The sequence below is a fragment of the Schistocerca gregaria genome, chromosome 2 (assembly GCF_023897955.1).
Source record: "Schistocerca gregaria isolate iqSchGreg1 chromosome 2, iqSchGreg1.2, whole genome shotgun sequence".
Lineage (NCBI taxonomy): Eukaryota > Metazoa > Arthropoda > Insecta > Orthoptera > Acrididae > Schistocerca > Schistocerca gregaria.
In genome coordinates this window covers 821,113,338-821,127,962 of record NC_064921.1, presented here as the reverse complement: position 1 = coordinate 821,127,962, position 14,625 = coordinate 821,113,338, and the positions used below count along the sequence as shown (strand labels likewise).

The 14,625-nt window shown below is 42.5% G+C and overlaps 1 protein-coding gene across 1 annotated transcript in view; it reads left to right on the top strand.

The window, feature by feature from the left end:
* The first annotated feature begins 753 nt into the window (after positions 1-753).
* The window catches only part of LOC126335161 (juvenile hormone acid O-methyltransferase-like), a 60,441-nt gene continuing 46,569 nt past the window's right edge, over positions 754-14,625 (top strand). Inside the window, exons 1-4 of the mRNA XM_049998135.1 lie at positions 754-831; positions 2,903-3,131; positions 7,491-7,711; positions 12,167-12,299. Coding sequence (XP_049854092.1) covers positions 2,979-3,131; positions 7,491-7,711; positions 12,167-12,299 — 507 coding nt within the window. The 5' untranslated portion in view covers positions 754-831; positions 2,903-2,978. The remainder of the gene's footprint in view (positions 832-2,902; positions 3,132-7,490; positions 7,712-12,166; positions 12,300-14,625) is intronic.

Here is a 14,625-nt window from a genome sequence, read left to right as displayed (position 1 = left end):
AACGGGTGTTTTCTTTCCTCCCTCCGGTTATGAGAACTTGCGCTGTTATTCAATAGTAATTGCTGGTTAGAACTTTGCAGCTTTTCATGAGGCGCAACCGTCGGGAAATGGATTTAGTAGTGGTTTAACGAACAGAGAGCTCTTTTTACTGTCGTGAATGACCGACACTCGAAAGATGCGGTTAATTTGAAATTTAACTTTGATTATGAGCTTTATCACCCTTAATGTGACAGTGATGGGTACATTGTACAGGGACTCTCGAGTCCGTCTACATACGTAAACTGTTATGAAACACCCTGGGTGCTGAGCTGACAGTTTGGACTCACTATATGTGCCAGTAGCATGCAGTAGCGTATGGACATTTTAATAAAAAAATTAAAAAAAGTTTAATAGTGTAAGCGTAGGCTGCTGCAGCCGCTGTCACTCTCAATAAAATACTTTAGCGCTGTCGACAGCACTGTCAATACATAAAACTGTCCGACGTTTCAGTCACTACTGAAAACATCTTCCTCAGGACTTTTTATTAAGCTAGACTGTTGAATGTGAGAGACTTTAGGCCTTATATAGCACCGGAGGAAGCTGCTTTACGTAATTTGATGGGACGCTTGATGGTAGAAGGGGTGTTAGGCGTTCGTTATTGGTGCGTCCTTGTCATTGGTGGTAAAGACGTATCTCACTGGTGTTTAGATCACGTCTTGCCATTGGTGGAAACAGATGAATCAGAAACGGACGGTAGTTGTGACGTAGCACCGCCTACTCGTTGTCAGGTGCTGGCAGCGGCGTGCCCGCGCTCAGTGTGTGTACGACCACCGCGGTGCCCCGCTCGCACGTGTAAGTCGCTCTGCGCGCTGTCCGCTATCTAATGTCTCTCTCATTAGGCAGTGTAGCTCAGCATAAAGCCCTGAGACAGGCCGCCTACTATAGTGGCCGAAAGGTCGGACAGTTTATGTATTGATAAAGCTGCCAACAACCCAGAACAGTTTGAATGACAAAGTTCAATAGTATTAACAGAAATGGGTTAATCTTGGCTACATATATTTGTAGTAGCTTGCATTTCTGTCGCCAGCCTAATGATATAGTGTTCTCTTACTGCTATTGTACTGCATCAGAACTCCCGAAGTTGTGATGAAACACCTTCCCTTAGGTTTCGTGCTTTTATGTAGCGTTTAACCTTCATATTTTCTTGTCAGGTATCCTTCACCATCGATTAGAAGCTCGTGTGAGCGCCACATGAAAAAAAGTGAGAGGCAGATGTTACTTTTCTTGTGATGGACGCAATGATAACGTGCCATGGTGTTTTTGTAACAAATTTGCGAAAGTAAATGTTGGGTCTCAGTACACGTTGGCGTGAACTGCGCTGATCATTTAATCCGTCGAGTTATTTTAAATTTCCATTAAAGAAACAACCAAAAGATTTCACAAGGAACGACCACAAATGATACTAGTCTATGTAGGAGCAACTTACATGCCACTTAGAACTGACACTTACTGATGCAGATACTCTCGCCCCCCCCACCCATCATCACCACCAGGTAACGAACGGCCAGACACTTGGTGACATTTAGACTAGAGCCCTCGAAGGGACGTTAACTATATTTCTAAGAAACCTGACACTATCAAAGTTTCTGGAGTACTTTATCTTGATTTTCAATATAAAATTAGTCTTGATCGCACATTTATAAAAAGATGCTCTGTCTCGATTGCTAACTCATGATTTTCATACTTAAAATAGACAGAAAAAATATTGTTCGCTAATTCTTCTACGTACTTACAATATTTAACTTATAAAAAGAAAAGAAAATGAATGAATATAGCATCAGAGTTTCGTTGTAGTGAGTAACTCGTCAAATGTAATACAAACATGTACAGTGTCATAAAAGTTACTGTGCGGTCTATGATGCTACTATTTAACATAGAGACAAATGCACATCTACTAGAGAGGACAACGGCGAGCACGGTAGCATGTTTAAAGTCATCGTATTAAAAAATCAAACAAAAACTCAGGGAAAGACAATTGGAAGTTACATGATGTGCTGTTAAGGGTTACATTTTAACATGATTGTTTATGGTATCCGCATGTTGTAACCAATTGGAAACATACCACGGCAACAGTTGTAATTTTGTTTTTGAAATCTAGAACCATTTTCATCCACCAGGGACTTTTCCCAAGTGATTATGAACGCAGCGACGTTGAGATACACAGAAAAATGAAAACAGCAACTCGTTTTCTAATCTGTATGCTATTAGTAATCAACATGTCACGAAACATGTAAACGTACTCGTACGGTACACTTGGTGTATATTATAATTTTCAGGCTGTTCTAACCGTGGACCACCAAAGACAAAATCGATTCACAACACTTACTTATACTGATCACATTACGGGTCCGTAGATGTACATAGGTCTTATTTTACGAAAAGTTCGTGTTATTTGATGTTATTAATATATACAAAGTGTCCATCAAACGGTTCTAGTAACAAATTCAGGAATGCAATAGAAGGAGTGGGTCACCAATAAATCCCTTAGGATCTTCTTCAACTGCACTTTACTACTAGCTAAAGTCGTTATGGCTGCTTTAAATATATTGTTAATGTGTCCTTCTGAATAACTGACACCTTTCGGGACCGGAGTAGGTGACCTTAAACTTTTGTAAAAATACTTAAAAGTTGTTCCCATGGAGCGCACTGTTGGTTTGAAAAATGAGGTATATTATTTACAATAAATTTAATTAACGCGTAAATAACGGGGAAGCCATAGTCAGTTTATTTCGGCCTTGGTTTAAAGACCTCTTCCATAAACTGACTAGTATTCCGTCTCAAATGACAAAGGGTTAACGTCCACCTTCCCATTAAACTGTATCTGACGTGGAGGAAGATTTCTCTAAAAACTTTTTTCTTCCAGGCATCAGCATCTTGTTCCTGGCTGTGAGGGGGATAGACTTCTAACCAGCTTGGAAGAACAAGAAGTGTACATCAGCATGGATAAACCGGACTTGTACAACCTCGGGTGTGTTCCCCTCACGCAACTGGCCGCCAAACAGGTTGACGAGCTGTGGTCGGTCTTCACGTGGCCGAGACAGCCACTGCCCGTGCTCGACATTGGCTGCGGGCCCGGTGACGTCGTCAGGAAGGTGGGTTCTTCACTTTCAGGCACGTTACTACTCCATCAGAGAAATCGACGACTAAGCCACTCTCTTGTGTTTTGTAAAGTATCGTCGCTCCTGGATACCTAGGACCACAGAGAAATGGAGGTATACAGAGTGTTCATTTTCACAGAAGACACTGAACTATCTCGAAACTACACTTCGGACCAAAAACAGTACAAATTCCTATTTGATTGTCTCAGAGGGGGACATCCATTGATACCACACTCAACCAGCCACCCAAACCCGTGCCTGGCTGATATGGGCAACTTTGAAATCTTCAATGGGAACCCCCGTTTTTTTTATTTCATATTATGATTTTACGGCCAAATCTGTATACTTTTGTCTAAAGCATTTTCTTCTTTTCGCCACAGATGACGCTGTAATCAGAGGAACAGAAATGGGTACCCCATAGTCATTTATGGCATGATACTCAGTGGCCCTTGAAAGGCATTTTGGACCGCACCTCCATGCTGTGAAGTTAGGCCAGGCCAGTATTTCGTAACTTTTAATTGGAACCCCATTCGCATCGTCGTATTCCTCCGACACATCGAACAACGGAGTAATTGACGCGGCACTGTGGCCATGGCTCGCGACGAGCTCTACTCTCCTTTTCCATTTCGAGTAAGTGTTCAAATGTTTATCGCCATCCAAAGTACACTTAATGATCCACTTTCCAAGTGACCGTACACAGGACAGAAGCATAGATGCGGGATTAGCAGCATAGCCGTTTCCGATGTTGTCGACCATATCTTCACGGCCTGTTGCCACATGCTGTTACACCTTATCTTTTAAATATTCCCACAGGAAGAAATCTGGTGACATCAAATCCGGCGACCTAGCAGAACAATTAACTGGGCCACTTCTCCCTATCCTCCGACCAGTGTAAACATGGTTTAATAGCTCCGGTGCTTCAGTTGCGTAATGCACTGGGCAACCGCCATGCTAAAACCACATACGTTGTCGAACGTCCTGGGCAATATCTGTCAGTTGTACCCATAGTTCCTGTTTGTGCCCCTTCTACATGCTGTCGATAAGATTCGGACTAATGAGTTTGTTTCCAATGACGCCACACCATATGTTAACCGACCAAGGACGCTGATAGTCAACTTGCTGTAACCAGTGACGATTGTCGTCACCCCAGTAACACATATTATCCCGATAACGCAACCATAGTTGGTGAATGTAGACTCACGGGAAAATAATTTCTCGGCAAATAACGTGGAGCTAGACTGCATTCGTTGACGTGTCCATTTACAAACCACTACCCGGTTATGGAAATCGGCGCCATGGAATTCTTGATGCAGGGACTTGTGGTGTGGATAATCGCTATGACAATGTAATATTGTACAATACTACCTACGAACATATTAGAATCGCAGTGTAATTGATTATCCGTGGGCTGTGGTGCACTGCCGCTATTGCAGCTACTTCATTATCCTCTCCTTCAACAACAATTTGATATGCCAGATTACGAGTAAATGGTAGCTTTAACTGAGCAGATTGAGTAAATGAGATAATGTGACTGTCCATCCCGCTCACAGGGAACTCATCACCAGTAGCAGCAAGGGCTTTACATTTATCACACCCATTCATGAATTTTAATAAAGAAAGCTATACATAACATCCTATGTACGGCAATAGATTTGAGACATACTGTGGGATTTCTATACTACTTGCATATTCCTTCTTTGTCTCCTGATTTACACAACAGGTGCACGAAATTTCAGGCACCTGTAATAATTAAAAAGAAAAGGATAGTTGCTACTCACCATATAGCGGAGATGGTGAGTCGCCGAGAGCTACAACAGAAAGATCGTCAGAAGTTGATTTTTTTTGTTAACAAGGCCTTCGTCGAAAATAGACAACGTACACACACACACACACACACACACACACACACACTCGCAATCGCAACTCACACATACATAATCATAATCTCCCGACTATTTTCGACGAGGCCCCTGTTGGCGAAAGCTCATGTTCTGAAAGAATTTTATGTTGTTCCTATCTTCGGCTCGGTACCTCCGTAATATAGTGAGTATCAACTACCTTTTTTGTAGTACTGTCATTTTGTGTCTTGAATTTTCCATTGCGTAATAAGTAACAGATCGATATATCCTTTTCGAAAGCAAGAAAAAACCAGGTGCTCACGATTAAACAATGATTATTTATGCAAGATGTTACAAAATTATCCCATAATTTGAGAGGCGATGCCAACGGCCTTGCCGCCGTGATAACACCGGTTCCGTCATATCACCAAAGTCGGGCTGTGCTAGCACTTGGATGGGTGACTATCCGGTCTGCCGAGTCCCGTTGACAAGCGGGGTGAACTCAGCCCTTGTGAGGCAAAGTGAGGAGCTACTTGATAGAGAAGTAACGGCTCCGGTCTCGTAAACTGACTTACGGCCGGGAGAGCGGTGTGCTGACCACGTGCCCTTCTATATCCACATTCAGTGACGCCTGTGGGCGGACGATGACACGGTGGCCAGTCGGCTACGGTCTTTCAGGGCCTGTTCGGACAGAGTTTTTATTTTTGAGAGGCGATAGTGTGGTCCAAATCAAGACAAAAATATCCAGTAAACATGGCTTCTAAAACGTATATATTAGAAGCTGTGACCATTTGTTCAGTATAAAAAAATTGTTTCACACGAGCCTATATGAACAAATACTCATAGCACTTAAGGTATACATTTTATAGCCCGTGTATACTGGAGTTTTTTTTCTTGCTTTAGTCCATACTGCCACCTTTCAATATACGGTACGATTTTTTTAACTTCCATTATAACGAAACATTGGCCTTTGCGTTTAGGTCCCGCGCTGTGAGGGTTCGATACAATCTTAATTATGTATATAGACACTTCATCCGTATCGGAAAACGAGAATACCGACAACTTTTGCCTGTTATCAACATTGATATTGGCAAAATATTGGTCTCAGGAATTGCAAGGCTTTGGAGAATGTTTTAATTTCAAGTTTGAAGTCGGATATCAAACGACAAAAAGATATTTTTATAGTGATACAACTACAAATTTACTTAAACTGTGCAATTTTGCTTCTTGCCTAAATTCATGATTCTAGGTGAACTGGAGTAACTATAGTTTTGATGAGAGACTTCGGGAGTGTCAAAATGTGTCATAAATGGCCGTACCTTGTGATTTCACTGTCTTGGAGCTTCACTTTCTACTCCGTCAAGGGACCGTAGATCTAGCATGTGACATAAATTTTCTCAGTAAGGCAGACATACAGACAGAAAAGAGGTTCGATTTTGACCGGCTTGAGTAAGGAACCCTAAAAAGAAACGAATTGTACGTACATTGTGATTTCGCCCGTTTGTGAGCAGTGTTCTGACATAAAGACACAAGAATCTGGAAACGAAACCAGCCCCAATAGATCCCAAACGCAGCCGATGTTTCTCACATAAGCGTTCAATGCTCACTGAAGGCGTGGACCCGACAAGCACACCCTGTGTAGATAAGCCGGCCACCGATGCAGTTTCCAAGATACCGGCGGGTTTTCAAATAGACTTCGGTTGATAATGCGCCGCTTGAACTATCTGTCAGTTGTCGCAGGGTTGACAGAAACAGTCTGAAAAGCTTGTAGGGGGTTTGCAGGGTAGGCTGTACTGAGAAATTACTGTTGAGAACCAAATTCATACGTTGCGGCAAGTCCAATTTAATTAGCAATTCAAGTATTTGTACTGGCAAAAGTGCGGCAATGCACAGACATCTGTTAGTTCGTGAGTTACCACTTCTTCAAATGCTTATGACCAGCTACAATGTGCCTTTTCCGGAAGTTATAAGTTTAAGATAGGTGAGGAGAAGCTACGTTTGTGCTGTGTGAGGAAACGAACGAAGAACACGTTTGGCAACAGCTTCTCCGGTGCCCTGCTTGAATTCACGCGTACAACGACTTGTTCAGCTAACTTCAATAATAACAGAATCGGGAACGATTTATAATCAATTGCCAGTAGAACCTATCCTGCAACACCCTTACTATCGTTTCATGCCGTTCCCGACCGCCCAATACAAATCTCAGGCCTTAGCTGGCCCGCTGAGCTATGTTCCGCGGACAGCGCGGCGAGCCCCCGCCAGGTACCAGGCTACGACAAACGGAGTGGACCCCCTGTAATCTGCACCTTGCCCTCTATTCGACAACTGTGGCGTCTTTCATCACCCTCCTCTTTTCTCAATATTCGACGACTGGAATTTGCACAGCACGGTTGTATCAAAGATCTGCAATACCTGTGGATCGCTTTGCCTCTTCAAAGAAGCGGAAGCACTGATTAACTTTATATGCTGTATAGCTTAGAAGAGCAAATCAGATAGTATATTTCTGTACTGGCAGGTTTTAGCCCCGCGGTTGCCACCGGGTACGAAGCTGGTGGCCTGCGACATCAGCCCAGAGATGGTGGAGTTCTGCAGGCAGCACAACGCGCTGCCAGGCACCATCACGTACGAGCAGCTGGACGTGGTTCAGCCCGACCTGGAGAACTCCGCCGTGTGGCAGTACGCGCCCTTCGGCAAGGTGTTCTGTTTCCTGCTGCTGCATTGGGTGCCCGACAACAGGTGTGTACTCTTTTTGTCGCCTTATCAACTACTGTGCAACAGCTGGCCTGGCTTAATACTCCGATTGTAGTTCAAGAGGGGTAAAACTTGAACACTCCAACTATTGCTATTGCGGTACTTCCAAGAGTAAGAAATGCCGTAACAATCAGTCATACATTTTCTCCAATAATATTTTTAGTTTATCGATATTTATATCTTATGTTACTGGTAAAACTAGATTATGTAAGAAACTTCCTGGCAGATTAAAAGTGTGTGCCCGACCGAGGCTCGAACTGGGGACCTTTGCCTTTCGCGGGTAAGTGCTCTACCAACTGAGCTACCGAAGCACGACTCACGCCCGGTACTCACAGCTTTACTTCTGCCAGTAGAGCACTTGCCCGCGAAAGGCAAAGGTCCCAAGTTCGAGTCTCGGTCGGGCACACAGTTTTAATCTGCCAGGAAGTATCATATCAGCGCACACTCCGCTGCAGAGTGAAAATCTCATTCTGGAAACATCCCCCAGGCTGTGGATAAGCCATGTCTCCGCAATATCCTTTCTTTCAGGAGTGCTAGTTCTGCATGGTTCGCAGGAGAGCTTCTGTAAAGTTTGGAAGGTAGGAGACAAGGTACTGGCAGAAGTAAAGCTGTGAGTACCGGGCGTCAGTCGTGCTTCGGTAGCTCAGTTGGTAGAGCACTTGCCCGCGAAAGGCAAAGGTCCCGAGTTCGAGTCTGGGTCGGGCACACAGTTTTAATCTGCCAGGAAGTTTCATATCAGCGCACCCTCCGCTGCAGAGTGAAAATCTCATTCTAGATTATGTAAGGTTTGTTGCCAGCCTGACAGAAGAATGTATTAGCCGGCCGCTGTGGCGGAGCGGTTCTGGCGCTTCAGTCGGGAACTGCGCTGCTGCTACGGTCGCAGGTTCGAATCCTGGCTCGGGCATTGATCTGTGTGATGTAGTTAGGTTTAAGTAGTTCTAAGTTCTAAGGGACTGATGACCTCAGATGTTATGTTCCGGAATGCTTAGAGCCATTTTAATCATTTTTTAATGTATTATGTGTTAAAACGAAGTGACAAAGCACCATGTAACTACGAGGGGAAGTCAAAAGGTAAAGATCACTGTTTACAATAGAAATAAACTATTTTATATTCAGGCCAACCGCAGCTTTTGAAAGGCATGACGTTAGGAATAAGTCCGCTAACAGATAGTTAAATTGTTTCGCTGGTGTAACATACGCGGTAAAAAGCAAAGCACAGTGTCACCATGTTTTGTAGATATTAAAATTAATAAAGGAATGTCTAAAATATAGTCACAACTTAAAAATATTATAGGCATATAGGTCGCTCCTAGTCAGGATTTACAGTTCAGTGAATATCGTCATATGGCGTGCTAGATTTCTTAAAAGTTGTTGGTATCAAAAAAGTATTTAAAGTGAATCGCCGCTAAAAGTTTTTAAAAAAGGGCCGGCTTAGCGTTAAAAAATTGTCACTACTAAAATGATTAGTCGCGACACTACGCAGATTACTATGTGGAAAGTATCAGGTGGCAATGTCTTGCGAGTGTGATAGAAGGGCAGCTCCGTGTAGGACAAAGCAAAAGCGTCCTGAATGACCGAAAAGGAGAGACTAGCTGGCTGGCGGAACGGAAGCTATCCATGTGGACCGAGGCCCACAAGAAAGACAGGCCGCGGCGTGTACGTCACGAATGTAGGCCTGCGCTCGCTCGGTCGCTCAACTCAGCAGACAAAAACTACGTTTCTACAACTCGTAACTAGGTGCGTACGGTACGAACGAGAATTGCATCTTTTTCAGGAATCTGCTATTATGGATTATTACTGTTATTAGTCCTACAAGGCTTGGAAGTCCTTAGGCCTACTCATAATTTATTACGGCTGTATTAGGGTACAATAAAATTAAAATAATGCCACAATGATTATCAGTAGCATAAGGAACCACTTCTTGTATGAAATGTGGACTGTTAAGCAGAATAGACTAAATGCTGTACACATTTATATCGAGTATTACATTTTGTTATAATACTGTTAATCAGTAGGACTTCGTAATAGCAAATTCCAGAGATGATGCAATTCTCGTTAGCGTGTACACACCCAGCTGCGAGGTAATAGGTCTAGGAGCGCATTTTGTCTGCTGCGCTGAGCGAGAGAGCGGTTTCACACCCACCTTCGCGCTTCAGTCTGGAATCGTGCGACCGCTACAGTCGCAGGATTGAATCGTGCCTCGGGCATGAATGTGTGTGATGTCCTTAGGTTAGTTAGGTTTAAGTCGTCCTAAGTTCTAGGGGACTGGTGACCTCAGATGTTAAGTCCCATAGTGCTTCGTGGCGTACGCGCTGACGCCTGTTTTTCTCGTGGGCCTCATATGGACCGTGTGTCGTCATGTACTCATTACCATGAGCGCTGGGTCTACCTTTACACACGAGAATAATACAGAATTTTATTACGTTCTAAAACCAAATCATACAAACAATCAAAATTAGCCAGAATGATACGGTAATTTAATTCCAATTGGTTATTCAACGTGAATTGAGCGTTTTCGTTTTTATATCTAAAAATTTCTACTCTCTTACATATTCAAAACTTGCCTTTTTGCTTTCTTCTGGAATATTTTGAAATTTTCTGTAGGGCTTGTGATGCTGTGTCCCTCTTCGCTAAGTGCGCTGTTAATTTAACTCGTGGGTTATTTAAGATAAGGTGTTCCTGAAATCTTATTTGAAATGACCTACCGGTTTGTCTTATATATTTCTTACGGCAATCATTGCATGTAAAACAGTATCCAGCCGCTTCATTATATTTGTTTACCAGAGCTTTTTGCCTGTGTTTACTGCTTATATCCGAAAATGTAAAATGCGCTGAAGTAATGTTTTACGTCTCGTATGACTGCATTTTTTTCGCGTACTGCACCCAGATATGGTGTTCTAAAAGAAATAGAGCGTTCCTTTGCCTTCTCGGCTGGTGTTTTGCTTTGCCCTTCACCGAGCTGCCCTTACTCACACCGGAAAGACACTGCCACCTTATACTTTCCACATAGTAACTTGCGTACTGCCGTGACGTGTTAGAAGTGACGATATTTTATTGCCAATCCAGCCCCTTTTTGAAAACTTTTATCGTCCGCTCATTATAAAATGTTTTCTTTTTCTTTTTAGATGAAGACAAATTTTAAGGGATGGAGCACGCCTCTGGTCTTCCGTTAGAACCGACATTTTTTTTCCAGGAGAGGACATGGCACATGTTCGACAAGTCAACTGGAAGAAAAATAAAAGCTGCAAAGGCGTACTGTTTACTGAATATGTTCCTTCTCGACATGCATAAAGAACCACGAAAGTTCATGATTCGCTACAGGCTGTTCTGCAAGGCATCTTTCTACGAGAGAATACTAGGGGAGTAGTATAGATTTAGAAGCTGTAAAACTACTTTGGAGGAAATAAACCCCTCTGGTCTCTACGAGACATGAAAAAAATCTCATTCACGCTCTCAACTCAACGGAAAAAGAAGGAAAGGACACTATGGATGGGTACAGGGGAGAAGCTGTTGGTTTCATTAAAAATAAAACTGCATATCCCGTTGTGACTTCTCCCCCCACCTGCCCCCGCCGTCCACAGTATCGGCATCTATTCGAGCTATGTGATATAGCAGAAGAAAATGAAGACAACATGGTCGTTATGAAATAATACTAGGAAAGTTGTTTTACGCGAAAACGTATACCTTTCATCGTGCCAGAATGAGAATTTCAAAGAAATCACAATGGGATGCAGTGATAGTAAAAAAAATGCCGTCGATAGCGCATTAGCTGCAAAATTCAGGAGAAGGGTCCTTCCCTGTCCCTAAGTGTCCGTTAGAAGAACATGTCGCTTTAATACCGGGCTATGTACAACAGTGGTACATTCGTGAGATAAATTTTAAACTCTGTCATTAATCGGTTGGATGACAGACATCTTAAATTTTTAGGAAAACTGTTCTTTGCCTCTAAAATATAGTAATTTTACAATTAGTCTATAATTTAATGTAACATTTGAAGCAACAGGAAAAAAAAGTTGTAGTCAGTAATTTTTTTATGGAATTAATGAAGTGCCATTCTGAATTTTCTCCAAGGTGTGCTCAATCTGCTGGTTTTCAAATAGCACAAGGTATCAACAGAGAGCAAGGAATGATTACACTGAAGGCCTATAACGACACTGAATCTACCGTAAATTTCATTTCTGTGCTCACATTTACAATGTTATCGTTCTCATAATGTGTTCGGCGTTGTGAACAGCAAGTTCAAGCCTGTTAATTTAACTTATTTGCATAAAGTGAAATTAAAAACACCTTATTTTGTGTGGGTTTTTAGTATTATTGTTGTACATCTTCACCACAAAATAGTTTTGTTGTAATTCGTTCATTTGATTCTTACAAAAATTCAGAAATTCTTATGTGTCCTCCACTGGGGCAACGCCACCTAATACATTAATATTTTCGCAGGCGCGCTGTCCACAATATTCACAAGCTGTTGGCGCCTGGAGGAGAGGCTGTCTTCAGCATAATGGCTAACATGGTGTTTTACACAGCGTTTGAAGAAATGGCGGAAGACTCGCGCTGGGCGCGGTACATGCAGGTAACCCTTAGGTCTACCCGATATTCCCCTAAATCTTAGAAATACTTGGAAAATTATGTATAATAATTCTAAAGATGCACTACGTCAGGAAAAGTCAACTTGTTTAGCCTGCCACCAAGTTTTGTTCCTTTGTTACTTGTAAAATTTTCTAACTGTCCACCGATTACAAAGTAAAAATGATTTATGAAGTAGGTATAAGTTTACTTTACAAAATTTATAAAGCCGAGCCACATCAGGTTAAAACATACAATAGTCAGTCCCTTATTGCCAAAATATTTCTTTAAAGCCTAATAAAAGTATTTTCAAAATCCCTTCCGCCTTCCGCCCATCACGAAAGCTGAAACGCCCACTTGTGCTTGGGAGGGACCATGTTGGCCACCACTGCATTCTGCCTTTTCCTCAAACGAAACCAAAGTTACTAGCCAGGAAGGATTTTCTTTTATAACTCTGAGGATTTTCGTACCCATTACGATTGACTTTAAGATTCTGAGTTGTTCAACGTTCTCGAGTACTCGACCTTTCGACCCCCTGCTGCGATCATCAACAGGAGTCTTCTGGGGTCTCGCGGTTAATGAACAGGACTAATCATAGCGCAGAGAGAGGCATCCGAGCACTCAGTCTTCCCGAGTTTCATGTACGATAAGAACCGGCCAAGCTGAAAACAATAAATTATAGTGCACTGTCCCTTGGAATATGGCGGAACTACAATGCAATCAGACTTCTGTCTATGGCGCTACGTTGGCTAGGCTGTTGCATCAGCCGATTCTTGTTCAATTGATAATTCAAATGAACGCAGTTCCCTCGAACTGTACAAACTAATAAGTTACAATAAATTTTGTGGCCAATGCAAAGAGTTTGCAATAAATTTAAAAATCTATTTCAGCAGATTCCATAAACACTTTTTCCTGGTGCCTTTTGTCCGTATCAACTGGTATTTAAAGCAAAATCGTGCACCAGATGTGCTTAAAAGGAAATTTGAAAGTCAATAGATCGTCTCGTGTACCTCCATACAACGTAGATAACAATGTAAAATATCTCACTTGTGAGCGCTGATACGTCAAGTAAGTCACTGTTCGACAGATACGAGGGCTTGTAGAAAAGTAATGCCTCCGAATTTTTAATTCTGTTGTTGCGTGTATTTTTTGAGGAAATAAATGCAGATGTTTCGAAGTGTTTGAGCGACAATTTGCCTATTCTTTCATTTCTCCAGAGAATGGAGAATTCAGCATGCGTCCTTTGTCCAGAACATCTGCTATGAATTCCGCCTTGATCCTTAATAATAAACTTTATCATCATTGCATTTTCTCAAATCTATTACAATATGTAGATTTTATTTTGGTAAAACGGATTGCTCTTCATAACCTCACATCGAGAGCCAAACTGCTGAGCAGATAGCTCTCACAACGCAAGCACTTTTGGCGCTGAGGTGTCACCAAGGACAACCACAAGTGACACACGAGACTTGTTACATTAGTACAACGCCAGAGGTCCTGCAGTGGACTCACTTGTCACGAGTAGTCAATGGAGACAACAAAATCGTTTACGTAAAAGGGGCTTTAGACTTACTCTGGCGAGACTTTCCAAAATAACCAGTTCTTAGGAGCCGAATCTGCACCAGTATACCATTACGACTTCTACATGGTGAGAATTATTGAACTATTTAAATAAAACGTAAATTAGTTACAAACTCCGGCGTGAACACAATTTATTCAGCATATGAACGTCACTACAAATATTCGGATTTAGATTACGACATGTTCGATATTGCAGCCATCATTGGCGATGACGTGGCGCAGACGAATAACGTAATTCTGCATGACCCGCTGAAGTGTCGGAACAGCGATGCTGTCGATGACCTCCTGAGTGGCTGTTTGCAGCTCAGAGATGGTTTTGGGGTTATTTCTGCAAACGTGTCATTAATATAGCCCCACAAAAAGGTGTCGCATGTGTTCCGATCCAGAGAATATGGCGGCCAGTTGAGGCCCATGCAGTGGCTTGTGAGTACCTGGGAGCCATAATGTGAGTCCCCAAACTGCTATTCTAGAACATCAAACACTCTCCTGTTTCGATGGGGTCGAGCTCCGCCTCTCACGAACCATATCTTGTCGAAATGAGGGTCACTTTGATTAATGGAGATGGAATCATCTTCCAAAACCGTCACGTGCCGTTCGGTAGTCACCGTGGCATCAACCATCAACAAATATCGAACCGACAATCCGTGACTGGGCATTTCCCACCACAGAGTCACCTGCTGAGAGTGAAGAGACTTCTCGATCGCGAAATGCGGATTATCAGTCCCCCAAACGCGATTATTTTGGTTACTGAC